This window comes from Petromyzon marinus, chromosome 5, assembly GCF_048934315.1.
Source record: "Petromyzon marinus isolate PM22_M1 ecotype Great Lakes invasive population chromosome 5, UKy_Petmar_22M1.pri1.0, whole genome shotgun sequence".
Lineage (NCBI taxonomy): Eukaryota > Metazoa > Chordata > Hyperoartia > Petromyzontiformes > Petromyzontidae > Petromyzon > Petromyzon marinus.
The window spans coordinates 7,387,887-7,406,032 of NC_133671.1; the positions used below are offsets into that span (position 1 = coordinate 7,387,887).

The 18,146-nt window shown below is 50.4% G+C and overlaps 1 protein-coding gene across 2 annotated transcripts in view; it reads left to right on the forward strand.

The window, feature by feature from the left end:
- Nucleotides 1–18,146, forward strand: part of LOC116938972 (transforming growth factor beta receptor type 3-like) — an 88,754-nt gene that overhangs the window by 58,117 nt on the left and 12,491 nt on the right. For both annotated transcript variants that reach the window (XM_032946757.2, XM_032946758.2), the window contains exons 3-15: nt 1,779–1,984; nt 5,037–5,174; nt 5,897–6,062; nt 6,603–6,792; nt 7,587–7,734; nt 8,426–8,606; nt 10,674–10,760; nt 11,276–11,628; nt 13,125–13,274; nt 14,257–14,325; nt 14,481–14,672; nt 16,407–16,532; nt 17,939–18,014. In XM_032946757.2, coding sequence (XP_032802648.1) covers nt 1,779–1,984; nt 5,037–5,174; nt 5,897–6,062; nt 6,603–6,792; nt 7,587–7,734; nt 8,426–8,606; nt 10,674–10,760; nt 11,276–11,628; nt 13,125–13,274; nt 14,257–14,325; nt 14,481–14,672; nt 16,407–16,532; nt 17,939–18,014 — 2,082 coding nt within the window. The remainder of the gene's footprint in view (nt 1–1,778; nt 1,985–5,036; nt 5,175–5,896; nt 6,063–6,602; nt 6,793–7,586; nt 7,735–8,425; nt 8,607–10,673; nt 10,761–11,275; nt 11,629–13,124; nt 13,275–14,256; nt 14,326–14,480; nt 14,673–16,406; nt 16,533–17,938; nt 18,015–18,146) is intronic.

Here is an 18,146-nt window from a genome sequence, read left to right on the forward strand (position 1 = left end):
ACCACCACGTTATGAAATTGTAGTTGTTGCTCTGCATCTACATCAGCAGTCGTACAACAAAAAGAAGCACAGTTACTTCCAAACCAGAAAACCCAAGCGATTTATGCAATTTGTGTTTCGCTGCTTCTATATATATGTAAAAAAAACCTCGTGACCGAATATACTTCTCAGGACACTGACAACAGACACGGTGCCGAACAAATGGCACACGGTATGACCTGAACACACACCGGGAGAACCCTTCCCCCAGTTGCCGGCACTCGCAAGCCCGCGCGCTGCCCGTGGGCGCTCCACTCGGCCGACAGTGAAGGCTGCCGGCACAGACAAACGACAACAGCAGATTGGCAAAGTAGGAAGAAGCCAGCGGCGAGGGGGATGGACATCGTCACAGAACACGTTTTGAAGAAAGGCATTAGGCAGGAGGAGGATGCCGTGAAGGTCACTCAAAACAATGCCAGGGCTAATTGCACAGGAGGTCGCCGGCGACGCGGAGTGACCGGGCGAGCGCGCACACCGTGTTTGTTTCGATCGGAGCGTTCTCTCTGGAGGGCCTGGCCCAGCTGGCTTGGCGGCCGCGGTGGTGGGCTTACTGGGGGGGGGGGGGGGGGGGGAGGAGGGGGGTTGGCGGCGCGTTGTTTGTTATTGCAAAGGCATCGGAGGCCAGATGGGACAGCGGCGACCTCCCCCAGAAATGGCCTCCGCAACTGTGGGGGAGGGACCCTGCGCAGGACAACACGGAGTCAACTTCATCTTGATCCACGCGGGTGCGCACGGGGGGGGGGGCGGGGGGCGGTCTGTGGTAGGATGTTAACTCCCTCGCCTGGTATACAGGATGTCACGGGTGTGATCCCGACCCCTGACGCCTGATGTATATTTGGAGTTTGCATGTTGTCTCCCCGTGGTCTTGTGGATTTTTCTCCGGGTCCCGCGGTTTTTACCCTCGTTTGGTATCAATGTCACGCGTTTTGGAATATTTGTCGGCAAAAAGGAAATGTTAAGTCGGTAAATTCCTGGAGGCTGTTGTCAAAACGTAACGGAGTAGGCGCTTCTTTATTATCTTTCGAAAGTGCCACACGTCCTCATCATCTTCATCGTCGTAAGCCGTGGTCAATCCACTGCTGGATGAAGACCTCCCAAAGCCGCCGCCACCTCTCACGATTCGGTAACACGACGATCCGATTGGCACCCGGCATACGAGTCGTCGATTTCACCGCTCCGTCTTCCCGGTAGATGTCCTCTTGGACAGCATTCCATTCCTTGGCTACCACTCTGTCTTTATTCTTGACCGTCGTCCCTTCGAGCCGTGACACGTCCCTGCCCAAGCCCCACCTGCCTTGCTTAACGGTGTTCAAATGATGTCCTTAACCTGCATATGTTCTCTCATACACGTGTTCCTCCTTTCTCTCTCCCGACGTAAGTCCTAGCGTGCACGAGTTTAACTTTACCGTAGGATAAATTCGATTTGATTAGTGCCACGGCACGTTCGGATGTTTTCGTATCTCTTGCGTGAATTTATAAAATCCTGTGATAGTTTGGATGCCCGAGTGTGACTTCGTACAACACACGTGTGTGAAGTTGCATATGCCGTTGTGTTCTTGTGTACATGGTCGACTAGGCCTCAAATGAGGCTTAGTCATGTAAGTATTACCACTGGGGAGACTAAGGCAGCCAGGCGTGGCGCTGACCTCTCACCCCCTCATGCGCCATGCCGGCCTTCATAAGTGCTCGCGAACAGCGCTTGCCCCAACACTCTGTTCAGGCTGTCTTTGTCTTTGTAGAGGTGGCGGAGTGCGTCACTTCGCCGCCGGGGTTCCAGGGCCATCCGGTGTCGGCCTCCATGGAGGAGTTCCTCATCTCGTCGGGCTGCGAAGCCGGGGACTCCGCGGGCTCCCACTACTCGCCGAAGATGCGGGCAGCGTGGGACACGCCGGGCACACGCAGCGTGCACGTCATGAGCCTTGAGAGCGCCCCGGCAGACGGAGAGGTGGGCATTCGTTGCATGTGTGTGCGTGTGTCCGAGTGCATCAGTCAACGCATGGCACCTGGGTCTGTCCCATGACCCCCTGCCAGCGGGCATTCAGCACTTCACGTGGACTTAAAGTGCACTTAGCCTGGCACAATTGCCATGATGATGTCACCGCCATTTGGTGGCGAATGGCAGTTGTAGTTTTGCTGTGTGGAGGAGATGTAGTGTGGTGGTTCACGTGCTGCGCTACGAAACCTGCCGATCAGAGTTCGATTTCTGCTCTTGGCCAACATTGTGGGTGTCGGTGTGCACTTGTGGATGCGAGTGTGGATGCATGTGTGTAGGTGCGAATGTGAATGTGGTTTTGACAGTGAGTGTACATGCTTGTAAACGTGTGTGAACAGTAGTGCAGTGGTTATAGTGCTGTGCTACAAACCCGGCGACCCGAGTTTGATTCCTGCTCATGGCCAACACCAGTGACAATTGTCTGAACCAGTCCTGGGTGTCCCTTTAGGTTGACTCGGTCTCAAATGAGTACCTTGTGCGAGTGTGTAAACATTGCCACTGGGAAGACAAAAGTGGCCAGGCGTGGTGCTGGCCACTCACCCCAACAGTCTGTTCAGGCTAAACGGGGCCCATTTATTATATACGCTCCTTGTGAGGTGCAAGAAGAGATATAAGCGATAGATGTGTATCCAAATAAGAGAAATTCAGACCAATAGAGATGGAGTGAAATGCGAGATGCTGACAGGACAGAGGTGAGACATTAATTTGCCTATATAATCTCTTGAACCAGAAGGTAATTGACATGTGTAGTGAGTCCAACTGAATCGCAGACGTTGTCTTGGGAGCAACACATTTTATTCAACTCTTAGCACAACATACTCCAGGGCTATTAACACAACAAACTCTCGGGTGGTGGCCACCCAACTAACCACGCTACGGCAGAACTAGACACGGTTCCACTATCCCGGTCCGGACCACAAGCTGGGTCCCGGACCACGTGGCTGGAGGCTTCTTCAAGCTTGACGTGGATCTCCTGCCTCTCCAACAGTAAGAACCCTGAGCCCCTCACAGGGCCCCCCTTATATCGGGCCGGGCTGGGGCTGGCTCCGCCTCTCGCCCCGCCCACCTTCTCGATCTCTCTCGCCCTTGCCCGAAGGCTCTCGAGAGTTCTTCCCGGACCACGTGACCACCCATTAGCCCCCTCCACCGGTGGCCCCCCTCCAGTATCATCCAGTCACATGTCCCCAGGTCAGCCCGAGTATCATGCCCCCAACGTAACCCCAGCTGGCTGACGCTCCCTCGCTCTCTCAACGGGAGCCCGCACCGCACGCTGTGCGTGGCCACCGCGCTTAACCAGCGCTCACCCAAGCCCCCACTAGGGCTGGTACTACACCCAGTGTCCGGGGTGTACAAACACACAACAGTATCCATCCCGCCCGTGGCCTCACAAGCCCGGCACCACACAGTGACATTCCCAGTCAACTACACATATACTCTATTCAGATAACGTGATATGAACAAAAAAGGCCTGAAATTGGTTGATCACACCACTGCCAGCAGAAGCGCACCTCCACTCGAGAGCATTTGGCCTTATCTTCCACGCTGGCTAGACGTCTTGGAAGCGATGGGAGTCTGCACATTTTACCCTACCACACGCAACCTTGCCAATCGACTTAACTATGCTGCGACCTGTTTATGCTGCTGAGGCCTGGGGAGGATTTAAAAATAAAAAATAATGTACCCATTCATCCCACCATTGCGCCGAGAGTTCGAACCTCCTGTGACCTCTGTCCAGAGTTCGCGCTGACCGACACGCCATGGCAGCGTCTAGGTACCCGAGCAGCCGTGCGCGTGTGCCGCGTGCATTGATGGATATGTGTGCGCGGGTTCACGGCCAGGTCAGTGCTTCCTGTGCTCACCTGGGACCTCCTCGCCGTGCAGGTGCACGCGGGTGTGCACGGGCGTGCCAGAGAGCGCCCTGCAAGCCTCTACCCCCCTGGGAAGGAAACGCGCGGTTAAATTGACCTCTGTAAACGTTATTAATCAAGGGTATACTTTCTGAGTTGACGCGCACGTAAACAACTCGGTGATGATGCAAAGCTGCGTTTCACGTGGTATTTACGCTGTGTATGTGGGGAGCGGTGGTAGTGGTTAGCGCTCTGCTACGATCCCAGCGACCCAGGTTCGATTCCCACTCACGGACAACACCAGTGACGATTATTTGAACCGGTTCTGGGCATCCCCTAGGTTGACTCGGCCTCGAATGAGTGCCTGGTACGGTTTGTAAACGGTGTCACATGCCGGCCTTCATAGGTGCTCGCTAACAGCACTTGCCTCAACAGTCCTTTTACCTATACGGGGGACCTTTGTCTTTGTTTGGGGAGTGGCGGTGCAGTGATCCGTGTACTTGCGCCTCCATCCCCGGTGAGCCCAGTTCAAGCCCTGTGTTTTACACTGGTGGCAAACGGTGCTTATATGTCGAGGTCAACTCTCCCTGTGATCACTGTTACGTTGCAATTGTGGCTTTATTTTTTGGTGATTTGGAAAACGTTTTTTTTGGTTTGGACATGTTTGTTTTGTTGTAGTACGGAGTTGGACTGATGGCCTTAATCTAAGTTGTCTTGTGGTTGTTGTTTGACTTGCATCCCACTGGGATTTTTTCCACACAGCGTTGGTGTACGGTGCTTTCTTCAGGAATATTTTGCTGTTTTTTCTTGGATTTTCTGTTTGCACAGTCACATAGTCACTTTAAGATGTTTTTCTTGTTCGTGTTTTTTTGTTTGTTGTGGTTGCACCCGATTCAAGAGCCGAATGGCTCATAGGGCTATACCAAAATAAATAAACTGAAAAAAAATATTGTGGTATATCCACTTTAACACTGATTAGACGAATGGCAACGGAGAGAGCTGTGGGACTCGGCCACATCATATCGCAATGCCGACCAGGCGAACCATTAGGCAATGTTGTTAGGCAGTGGTGTTTCTTGCCAGTAAGCCGCAGCTGGCAAAATCGGTCGTGCTGATGATGGCTTATCGTTGTTGTTGTGTCCTCCACGAACGTTCAGGTGACGGTTGACATCAGCGGGGAGGGTGGGGCCAGAGACTCGCTCCGGCCAATGACACTCGTCCTGGCGTCACCAGGTGACACCGCTTGGCGAATCAAAACGGACGGCCTCGCCGGTCTGCTCGACTGCATTGTCCACGTGAGGCCTTTTCCCTCTGCTAAAGACCTTTCATTGAATTCTTTGAGTTTTATTTTATTAAAAAAAAGCTCATGGACTTTTAAGTGCACCACAGTCGAATCTGATGCTGAAAATCAATGCTGTTCTTCGACAGCAACTGTAATTATTACTCGCTCCGATACCGTAGTAACTTTACACCTAACGAAAGCACAACATTGCAATGCTGTTTAAACACAGACATGACAAACTCGAGTAAGAGTTGCTTTCGATGTCCATTCTTTTCATTGCAATGTCTACATTTGTGAACCGTAGATATGGAACGTTGGACCAACCTTGCACATTTACTGCAAGAGCATTGTTTTACTTTCTAAGATTTCTGTCATGATGGATTCGTAATTGATTTTGGGTCAGATTGCGTGAGTAAAGTAAAAAAAAAAGGTGTGTCGTAATCCCTCCTCCATCTAACACGGCCAATTAATACATTTGTTACGTGAACAAACGTGCCAGGTTATTAAAGGTTCGTGGTATTGTTTAATACGCTTTCTGAACCGAACATCCAATCGTCAGGAGCGTGTTAATAAAAATTGCTGTTACGATTGCTCGTTTAATTTAGCCGAATATGCCTACTTGGCCTCTCGGTCAACAATGGGCTTTCCAGCATGCGCACCCTGTCGTTGAGACGCTGTGTTGTACGTCTGACCGTCCGCACACATTAAATGCCCGCACTGTGGTTTGTTTCGCAGGCCTCGGAGAGCGTGCATGTGCAGGGGGCGTGCGTGCGCGTGTTTGAGCCCAGCCCTGTGGGCTCGGGCAAGGCCTTGCTGGACTGGAGCGTCGGACATATTGGACCGGTCACGTCATATCGCCATGCCGACCAGGCGAACCACTTCTACATCCGGCTGAGTGCGGGTGAGGTTTTCCTGTGCAGCTCACTCCCATTTAAAAAATACATATATTTCTTTTTTCCCTTCTTTGTTTGCCTATCATGTTTTTTAATATATATATCCATGTAAAAGCTACTAAATACTTTGGTTTATATTCAACTCATGAGGCCGGTGGGCAAACTGTGGGCAGGGCTGCCCGATCAGTGGACGAGGCGATCTGGAAAGTGGGCGGGGCTACCTCATTCGTGGGTTGAGCTACCTGAGTAGTGGGTGGAGCTACTTGGGCAGTGGGTGGAGCTACCTGGTTAGTGGGCAGGGTTGACTGGAGTGGGTGGGGTCTATGCGCAAGAGGAGGTGTGGCCAGCGTCAGACGGGGGGGAGGAGGATGCTGCTTCATTTCGTGAATGGGGCTAGCGACCGAGTGGGCGGGGTTAAAGAAAGGGAGGGGCTACCAGCTAACCACGTGTCTAGGTTAAGCCTCCCAGAAATTGAGTAGCTCTCCATTTCACCAGCCCACGTGCTCAAGTGGGTTGCTTCCCGCGTGTGCGCGCTCTCTGCCTCACAGACCCCCCGCAGCTCGGCACGTGCTCCCCGCGGGACGGCTTCCTCTCGCAGCGCTTCCTCGTCTCGCTGGAGAAGAGGCAGGAGGTCAGCGGCTGTCAGAGGTCGCCCAGGCCCCACACAGCGCCCGACCTCCACCCCGGCCAGGATGTCCACATCGTGGAGGTGGAAGCACCAAGCAGCGGTCCTTTGACGTGAGCACGTGGCAACGCACGCACCACATCCCCTTTTTTAAACCCTAATAAAACTAAACTTCTTATTTTACCAGGTAAGGCACACTCGGCTATCATCTATTTTTCAGAAATGACCTGGCCACAAATGATGGCTCGGTGAAGTGGCTTACGACATGGACATTTATAGCAGCCAAATACTGCAAACGCACGTTGATTCTAAAAATGGAGGGAAAAATTGGAGCCGGAGAAAAATCCACGCAACCACGGGTAGAAATGCAAACTCCAAATATATAGGCATCAGGGTCAGGATCGAATCTACAACCTCCTGCATACCAGGCGAGGAAGATAACATCTCGCCACCGCTGCATCCCAAAAGCCGAGTACTAATTTGCATTAATATTGTCCAACCCTAATAATGTTGACCACACGAAACCAGTTATTTATGTTATGCTAACTTTACCTAGCAAAGATGGAGTGGTGGCGCTGTGGTTATCGCACTGTGATAACCACAGGTCCACCGAAATGAGTGCCCACTCTATTGCCTGGTGTAGTGAGGAGACACTTTGTTCTAGATTCACATCTTGACCCGTATAACCGAAACACATCTCAATTGGACAAAGCTGGCGCCGATAATTTTCACGACAAAGAAGCAGGAGACGTTTAATCACCAACACGAGTTAATTTCGCCATTTGAAAGTTTTTTTCCTCTCGACCAATGGCAAAGGCGCTGCACAGACCACGACACGTGATGATCCCCACGTCATATCCCGTTTGTCGTGACGTTCTCCTCCTCCTGTCGCCCTCCTGCTGCGCAGCGGCCTGCAGACGGACGTGCACGTGGAGGTGGACGTGGGGCCACTTGGGGGCCAGGTGATGCGGGAGGTCGTCTTGCTGCTGTACTGCCCGATGCCTGTCAACTGGGTGATCCACAGCGCGGCTGGCCTGCCTCTGCTCACGGCACACGTACGCGACACACGGGCACGAACACGTGCGCGCATACCTGCCTCAGTAGTCCTTTGAGCTGTTTTTGTTAATTGCACCCATTCGTTGATAAAAAATCAACTCTCACGCGCACGATAGGTTAATCGAATTGAGCGTGTAAAAATTCCCCTCCAGGACTTATACGAATTACAGGCACGTTACATGCTCCTATAACATTTAGGCGAAATGTGGCAAATGAAATTGGACAAATGAGATAAAAGCCAATGGAAAAAATACAAACGTTAATGTAAAATGAGATAAAAAAAAGTTTTATCGGAGACCAATAATAAATGCCGAATACACAGACACATTTGTATATCAGCTATGTTGGGGTGTAAGTGCTGTTCGCGAGTACCTAATGAAGGCCGGTACGGCACATGAGGAGGTGGATGGCTAGCACCACGCTTGGTCGCTTGTTGTTTTCCCAGTGCTGATGTTTAAGCATAGCACCATTTAAGGCCCTAGTGTGCCTACGTGAGGCCTAGGACTAAGTCGATCATTCGTCACTGTTTTTGGTCGTAAGCAGGAATTGAACTCGGGTCGCCTGGTTCAAAGTGCATTGGGCTAACCACTAAACTCCCGCACCAACAAGCACACACACACACAGGTGAGCGTCGCACTGCTTTGAATTCCATTTGCCTCGACCCAAACGCCGCCTTCTCATTTTTTCCAGACGTCTGGCCGCGTCACCCACAAGCAGCTAATGACGGTGCAGCGTATACAAGGAGAGGAGCTCATGGGCCCCAACCGAGACCTCATTGGCTGGGCTCGGAGGCGGGGCCTGTCGCCCGTGGCAACCTACACGTTGGTCGCTCAGGCCAACCACATCCGCCTGACCATCCCTGCAGACCTCGGTACCCCACGTGAGCTGTGCTGGCTGTGCTGACGGATGTATTATTAGTATTTCTATTGTGCTTGTTTACCCAGGAAAGCCTCGCATGAGTCTCAAGACTCTTTTTTGTTCGTCTCAAAGAGGGTCCTGCCAATGTTTTGCAGTAGGGGTGGCGATATTGCCCTGTGTAATCCGAATTGAGTCGATTGCATTGGGGTGGTTTTTTTTGGCAGATGCCAGTTACATTGTGTGCAGTTTTTTTTTATAGCTACGGGAGAAAACCCGAAGACTGAGGAAACCCATGCAGAACAGATGGGCGGGGGGGGGGGGTATATACAAACTTCACACAGCATGGCGTTCGAAGTTAGGCCCTTCTTGCTCCGAGCGAGGCATGAGAGTCACCACCTTGCTACCCAATGCATGTAGACCATGACCATTATTCTATTGTTGTGAAATCATCACAACCCATGTGTCCACTGCACGTGTCGTCATGTTTCCACTTTCCTCTGTCTTGTGCCAATATGCTCAAGTAGTGCCACATCTTTGTGGCACCAATCTGTTATGTCGTCATCAAGAAGCCATTCTCTGTTAGGTCTTCCTCTCTTTCTGGTTCCTTACATTTTTCAAAAGGTACACTTTTTTTTCCTGTTGTCCATCCTACATATGGGTCCCAAATAGTGCCAGTTTCCTCATCACTGCCTGCATCATCAGGTTGTTTTCTTGTATCTGCAACCCATTTTCTTCTACGTTGGACACTTTTTGGGTCCAGCTTAGATGCAGTATCCTTCTGTAGCAATACATTTGTGCTAATCAATCTGGAGTAGCAAAATGTATTAATTTTAACTGAACATTTTCCATTTTTTCTTGTACTATTCCTCCTTCTGTCAGGCCACAAACTTTGATTCGCCTCTCATATGTGACCCTATAACAGATATAAATATTTATGTTACGATTATAGATTTACTTTTTTTTTTAGGGGTGGCATGGGGAGACAACTATGAGCAATTGTTCTATCAGCGTTGTGAGATATCTTTTCAGAACTTACATGGCGAGCAGGATGACATTTTGGTAGAGAAGGCCCATGAAGTTGGCTTTGCAGAACTACTCCTGAAGTCCCCTTAATTCAACATTTTTAATTTCAACACTGGGGGCACACCCCTTATGTCCTGCAATGCGTGTGTGTGCATTGCACGGTTATCAAATTGCAGTGATTTAGCCCTTGGAGATGGAATTTGTGGAATATAGTGACAAGCTAAATTGTTCCGCGGTGGGGAAGATGTTAACTACCTAACCTCTTGTACAGGAGGTCGTTGGTTCTATCCCGACCCTGACGCCTGTATATTTTGAGTTTGCATGTTCTCCTTGTGGTCACATGGATATTTCTCCAGGTCCTCCAGTTTTTCCCCACTACATTTAGAATCAACATCATGCGTTTATAGTATTTAGGCTGCCATAAATTTCCAAATAAGCCACTTTGTTGAACTATCATTTGTGGCCAGGTCACTTCTGAAAAAGAGTTGTTTATTTCAGTGGGCCTTAAATGGTAAAAACAAATAGTTTTAAATGAGTAATTAGAGCTGGGTAATTCGGTCATTACCAGTGATCGCTGACTCTACCAATTTAATTATCGGTTCGACAACCCGGAAATAGTTGGGGGGGGGGGGTCTTGGTGATGTCATTGACACCATTGGCCACGTCACGCTGGATGTGGCTTGCAGACGAGGGGTGGGGGGTTTCCTGCCTTCAAGGGGCAGGATGATGGGGTAGTTGCTATTTGTAAAGTTGGCCCAAAGTAATCGATTTTATAACTTTCAAGTCGATTGGTTAGACTCAATCGACAAATTATCCTGACTAGAATTAATGTGGTAGTTTTTGTTCCGTGAAGTAATTCGTGACCTGAGACCATCAACTCGCTACACTTTAGCACCTGGTATAATAACAGGTGGCTGAGGCCTGGATTCGAACCCAGAGCCTCAGCCTTGCTGGCTTGGTGAGATTGTGCATGTCTATTTGTCTGTGTGTGCATGAACTGTGTGTGTGTAAGATTGTATCTGTCCATTGTTTTCTATCTGTGTGTGATTTGTTTCAGAATCGGCAGATGTGCAGGTTGACAGAGTGCCTCTCCTAAAGTTCCAACCTCAAAAAGGATTTAACAGAAACCCTCCACCCTCACCTGGTATGCTTGCACATACTGACATACCACATGCACACACAAAGACAAAGATCCCCCATGTAGCCTTTGACAGACTGTTGGGGGCAAGAGCTGTTAGCGAGGATCGATTCGGGTCCGCATGGCACATGAGGGGGTGGTGTGGCCAGCGCCACACCTGGCCGCCTTGATCTTCCCAGTGCTGATGTTTACATACAATACCAGACACTGAGTCAGCCTAGGAGAGGCCCACGACCAGTTTAGATAGTCATCACCGATGTTGACCATGTGCAGGAATCCAATTCAGGTCGCCGTGTTCCTAGCGCAGTGCGCAAACCGCTGTGCTACCACTCCCCATGAAACAAAAGATGAATATCCCCCATATGGACCAAGTGCTGTTCGCGAGCATCTACAAAGGCCGGCACAGCACACAAGGGGGTGGTTGGCTGCCTTTGTTTCCCCGCTGCCGATGTTCACACGCCTAGTTGTTGGGCCTTCTCGGTCAGATATCTCATGGCAAATCCTACGTCTTCTTTTTCCAGACCTCGATGACCACACCCACAGCCCCGATGGAGAAGGAATAAACATCCCCGCCCACGCCTTCTCTGATCTGGGAGATGTCAGGCTGTTTCCGTCCCAGCACGGCAAGGAGATCTCTCCGTTGGATGAGAAAATGCTATCCTCGTTCCGCTTGGGGCAAGATATTCTGTGGCCGGTGAACCCGTCGGAGAGAGCCGGCTCTGACTCGGGAAACCCTCACAACCGTCCGCCGGGCCTGGGCATGAAGCACGACAGCCACGGGGACGTGGTGCTGGAGATGGAGGTGCAGATGGGCGTGACCCTGCGCTGCCTGGAGACGAAGATGATCGTGAGCGTGTGGAAGGAAGCGTCCATTGTGAGTGCTCACTCGCGCACGATAGGTCGACATCGCCGATATTAAAATCGTCACCATCGTTGACGTTGTCGTAATTATCATCGATCGATAGTCGTCGTCGTCATTGTAGCACAACGGTAACATTGTCAACAATCTCTACGCAAACATCACACGTCGATATATGCAGCATCACTGTCAACGTCATCATCGTCGTGAAAATTAACATCTGAATTATGAAAATGTATGTCTCTATAATACGGATAAACACAATCCACATCAAAATCTTTATACTGGAGGTATCTGATGACCTATAAAGCTATTTTTTCACGGATGTCCAGTAGGGGTGGGTCAGAAAGTTACAACACTAAACAATACAAAACAACAATAGGAGTTTAAAGTATAGGCAAGGTAAGAAAATCACTAAAAATAAACAAATAAACTAAAACCAAACAATATTTATTTTATCAGATCAGGCTCTCTGAGCTCATCACTTCTTTTTCAGAAGCAACCTGGCCACATGATAGCTCAATGAATGGCTTATCGTGTGGAAATGTATAGCAGCCAAATTATCTAAATCTAATAGTGAGAGCGCATCCCAGGATCCTGTGTGACGGAATAAACATGTGGCGTGTGGGGGGCCCGGCGGGGGGGGCGAGGGGTCTAAGGGAGAACGGGGCACGGCAATGAACCAACAGACAAGTTGCGAAGGAAGTGGAGCGGAAGAAGCTAAATCGTTGAGCGCGGACTTGAAATGGGGGAAGGCCATTGTAGACGGCCGGAGAAAGGAAATGCCAGACTATGGGGGGGCAGCAGGAACAGCAGAGAATGAGGGCTGACTGGGGAGGGTGTTGGTTAGTGGGAGACTGGAGTGGAGAGCACGTGGAGGGGTGAGGCGACCCAGGTGGACAGTGTTTACAGGCAGGGCCAGTGTCAAACTTAGCTGGGGGAGTGTTTGATTACAGTCGTAGTCTGAGGTCGAGTTGACTGCAACCTGTAGAGTTTTTTTTCTTGTCAAGTCTTAGTTTGTGGATTTCATTTCATCGTTCTCTTAGTCTCGTCGACTAAAGCAGTTGAAAATGCTGTCAAACACACTCTTGCCTATGGATCGCGGTATAAGGGGTGAGCAAATATCCCCCCCCCCCTCCAACCCATGTCATTATTATCAAGTCAGGTGATCGTTGAACTCCGTAAATCTTTTCGTATACCTACGCACACGCAGATAGGCGATTGTGTGTTGCCCTTCCTTGGGTGCACCGTGGTCTCCAATAATTTGAGTAATTCACCTCCGGTCTGCGTCTTCATTCAGACTTGTTGGTTACGTCCCATCACAGTCACTCGCGCTTGGTGTCATTAGTCAAAGGTCATCGTCGTTGCACGCGCGTTGATTTTCGTCCACCGTTCGCTGACCAATTGCGTTTAGCGCCGGTCCTCGAAACCCGGCGCGTCGCCCCGACGCTGTGCGCGCAATCGCAGCTGACCGTGTCTGCACGCTGTCGTGCCGTCTACTGCTTGTGCAGCTGGTGGGCGGCACCCCGCTGCGCGTGACGCTCCTGGACGAGCGGTGCGTGGCGATGGAGAATGAGACGCACTTCGTGCTGCACACAGACTACCACAACTGCAGCTCCAACTTCACCCTCATGGACGGCCTCATCTCCTACTCCAACCAGGTGCCCGCCGCGCGGAGGCAGAGCCCGCGGGGCGGAGGACGCGGGGGGGGGGGGGGGTTGGTCCCGGTGGCCGTTGTTGCAGATGGCACGAGGGGGGGCCGCCCGCTAAAGGCTGCCAACTTCCCCCGAAGCCTTCGTGCTCGGAACGGTATTTATGTATGGGGACCGTTGCAGTAGACGGCAGCCAGCGTTGCGTGCTTCCGATGAATGGTATTCCGTGGGGCTCCTGGGGGCACGGGATGAAATGCTGCTCACCCGCCACTGTCCATTTGACTTAATAGTCGGGTGCCTGGGCCGCTGCAGGCCCCGTTGGCCCCGGTGCAATTGCACCGTCTGCACTGAACGCACTCAAGCCTCGCGCTCGTGATGCATCGCTGTTGCACGTGATCGTCCATCGTTGTTTATTCGTGACTCCTGGCGACCCTCGTGGCTGCTACCCCAATTGGAAAACAAATCTCGTGCGTCGACCCTCCTCCATGCTGCATTTCCCCATACAAATTTAAATACCCTTCACATGCCGGGCCTCACAGACTCGTGTCAAACAACTGTGGTTGAGTAAACCTCTTAATCCTTGGGGTTTTGTCAGCGGCAGCCAGGCTTCTTAATAAAACAGTTGGTCTGTACGGATGTTATTGGTTAGGGCACTCCCATCAACACGTCAGGAACGGGGCTCCCGCATCAGCACAAAAGAACCCGCGCAACTGGGCCCCATCTGCCGGCGAGATCCGAAAAGGCCGAATAGTGGCTTGCAAGCTTGAGAACTTGCCGGCCAGGCAGAGGCGGTCGGCGGCGTTCGGTGTCCGTCCCGACGCTTGCGCATAACGAACGGGCGTGCTCGTGAGCAGCGCTTGCCCTCCGTGGTGTGCGTGGGTGAACGGCCAATCGTGTCTTTTGCTTTGTCGTCGTGCGTTTAGCGCGCAGTTGAATTAATCGTCGGTTGTATCCCATGTGTGTGGATGTTTTTTTTTGTTTGTTTGCGCAGATCCAAATCGTGATTAATCCGGGCCACGTGCCCGAGTCTGAGGGCGAAGGAATCCTGCGAACCGTCAACGTAAGACGATCAAAAGCGCTCGCTTCTCCGGTGCGTCGTTGAATTCGCCGCTTTGTGACCATGGCGGCGGCAGTGATGGTGACGTCGTTGTCGTCGTCGTCATCGTCGTCGTTGTTGGTGGTGATGATGATGTGCGTCTCTGTTTTGTTTTCCAGCTCAACTGCCCCCTACCTTTTAAAAATTCGCCACCAAACCCGCACGGCGCTCCAGGCCACATAGGAATCAATGAACAGATGGAGCCTGAATTCTTGGACCGTTCCATCTACTCGTTTGACCTGTTCAAGGACTCCGAGTTCGTGCAGCCCATTACGGATTTGGTAGAAACGGGAAGCGATGTTTTTGTGAAGGTGAGCGCCAATCTCTTCTTTCCAAACTTCCCTCCGCATTCATCATGTTTTCTCATCGTTCACCACTCACCGTCACTTTCACGGTCGTCTATTTCGCACACCATCATATTAATTTACTATCTTCCTCGGCATCAACTCTCATCTCATTTCATCACGGTAATTCTGCTGTACAAATAGCTAATTCTTTGTTCATTGCCTTGCTTTGCGTGTGCTGTGTGTTTGTGTGCGTCTGTGCTGTGGGGAGCGGTAATATGTCAGTTTAGTGCGCCGAGTTCGATTTCCCATCCGGAGTTAAGATGAGTGGCAAAATTACATCAGAAATTGTTATGGGCATCTCCTAGGTTGGCTCAGCCTTAAATGAATACCTACTGTTTTGTGTAAATCTCAGCACAAGCAACACTTGAGGGCCACCAGGCATGATGCTGACCCACACCACACGTTGCGCCCTGTCAAACGTGATAGGTGCTCGCTGACGGAACTCTCTCCCCCGTACCCTGTGTGGCTCAATGCGGAATCTTCCTTTACATTTGCATGTAATAAGCAAGCTCCCTTGGTCTGTTTTACATTATCAGCGGATTCTTTTTTTTAAATGTAAATATTTTGAAGGGGTCCGATGGTGTTTCTGATGTGCACCAGTTATTTTATCTTCGAATAAGACATGCGTATAACCAGCAACATCATCAGAATATCAACAGGCTGATGCGCAACATCTCCTTCACGTATTCGGAGATTACAGACAAATCTCAGGAGTGCGGTTTGTGGCCATGTGACCCGAACTGTAGACCACGTGACAGTGTGTCATTTAAAGGCAACACAGGACTTGGAATGCCATCTGGGATCCGGGTGAGAGGACGGAAGGTAGATGATAAAATGTTTAATCAAATAAAATATTGTGGAAAAGGAGGATAAGTTCCCCCTTTTCTTCAATTGGTAGAGGGCAGGAGAGACCATATCGTAAATACCACTGTAGTCTGGGCCGTCCTTCAACGAAGCAAAACTACACAAATTCTCTCCTGGAGCCCTCTCTCGTAAGTGGCGAGCAGACCTCCTCGACTTTGGCATTTGGCCTCCCTGAACGTTAATGCTGCCGTCAAGCCCACAGAAAGGAATTGGTTAATTTTGGTGAAAAGCCACTCACAGCTGTGCCCCCACGCTTGCCTTGAGACGTGTTTGTGTCAAACAAGATGCACAATGCCAAAAAACGTTTATCCTGGTTGGAGGAGAAATTAGGTCAACGTTACCAGAACCCATGCGGCTGTCATCATTCCATTAGGCGGGATCTCAACGCTGTGCCAGGGTGAAATATAAAACACTCTTGTTTGACCCATGTGTTGGGGGGGGGTGGGCAGGTAAGGGACTTATTGTATTTATGGAATAGTTCAACAATCTAATTTATTCACGCGTGGGCGGTTTATGACACTTGCGGGTTGACGCAGGGGCGATGAATCTGCAGGAACCTTCCCAACGCTACTCGAGTTTCCATCCTGTGTTGGCGGAAAAAGGCAGACTGCATTGATATTTGACATGAACTTGACAGTTATACCACCCCTTCTCCTATGAAAAAATCCGCAAAATGTGGCTTCCGCCAACGCAAGGTTCAGGAATCCTAACCATGTTGGATTAATTTTACTCCGGTTTAAACTCCAATGTGTGGTGGTATAAGCTCCTGTGCAAAAAAAAAAACACGTTGAATTGTCGATCTTAGTTTGTGCCCGTCTTGGTTTGGCTCCGCAGATTTCCGCACAGATTCCGGGAGCGCAGATTTTTGCGCAAGCGTGCTTTGTCTCGGATTCCCGAAAACCTGCCGTGGGGTCACCAGCTTTATCAGAATCTGAGGGACCTGCACAGCTACCCCCAGAGGTGTGTGACGAGAGGTTACTGCACTACAGCGTTGGCCAGGTGCCTCCGGGGGTCAATAAGCACTGAGCTGGCACCAATGAACACGAACAAAACACCCAGTTGTGAAAGACCCAACGCAGAAGATCCCTGGGTTTTATCTTCCAAGAAGCTCATGGTCCACCCTAAATCGCATCCACTGCACAATCTACGGCAGATGCGGATACCTGATGTACAAATGAAAAATGTGAAAACTCTCCCAGTAGTGTGCAACTGATCATCCTGAATAGACCGTACAATGCGTGACAACGCAGTGCCTGTTCAACAAATACGAAGGAGACATCACGGCGATACCCTCCTCTGCTCCTGACGTGGTTGCCCGGCTTGACTGCCCTAATGTGAAATTGTAGTTGTTGCTCTGCATCTCCATCAGCAGCCATACGACAATAGGAAAAAGGCACAAATTGAAATTCTGGATTTGAATTCGGCCACTTGTGATGAAACCAGATCTTCAACTTTAGCGGATCTCTGGTACCAGCTCTGCCACTAATTATTGTACGAAATAACATTACGTAAAAACAAAATCATAATTTGGCTAAATCACAGCTCTGAGAATAATAAAAAAATGGTTGGCCTGCAAAGGGATTAAACAATCTGGAATGGGGCATGGAGCATCAGGGTGGCCGCGCAGTGGTAATGTACGCGCCTCGCAGCAAGAAGGGGCCTGGGTTCGATTCCTGACTTTGGCGTCATTCATTGCCTGAAATGGCGACCTGCTCAACCCTTTCCCATTCCAATGCTGCACGTGTACGTCATCAGTTTTTCTTCCGATTCCGTTCCGACGACGTTCGTGTGATTTGTATGTGTACGTCATCAAAACTTTATCGGTACGAGACTCGCACAAGGCCACGCGGGAAGGCGTGTGGCACAATTTGGTGCCAGTTTTTGTAGAGTGCAGAGGTCATGTCACTACGGTTCTCTGCAGTGAGCAACAATGTCTTTAAAAACAACGGCACTACGCCTCTCTAAATAAAATTTACGCCGAACCGCTTACGCATTCCGAGATTCAGCAGTGAGCAGGACCCCCCCCCACACCCTACAACTTCCAGATGTCTACGAACGGGAAAGGGTTAATCTATCCTCTTCTAAGGAAGTGGTAATGACAGTGACTTTGGGGTGTGTTGTTTGTTACCTGTACACCCACTTTACACGAGTAACGCTGTACATTTATCATGGGATCTTTTTGCCAGTATCAAAGTATTAAAAGTAAGAATGTTTTTACCCTTTCGCCTGTTTTATTGCCAGAAAGGGTAAAACCTATTCTTATTTTTCATACTGTACGTTGAGTTTTTTTCTTCTTCTTCTCCTAACTTCACAAAACGAGCTTGTTTTTCGTGTGACCGCGCCGCCGCTGCCTCTGTGTTGCCCAGGCCGACTCGCTGATTGCCAACTTCTGTCCTGTGAACTCACGCGTGGAGCTTCTGAGGGTCGCCCCGGCCGGTGAAGGTACGTTCCTACGGTAGCTCGAGGTTCACCCGAAATGTTTGTCCCACCACATGCGTCGTGAGACGAAACGTTGAGGTCGCGGGTGGTGGGTGGGGGGGGAGTGGTCCGGTAATGCAAGTATATACACAGCCC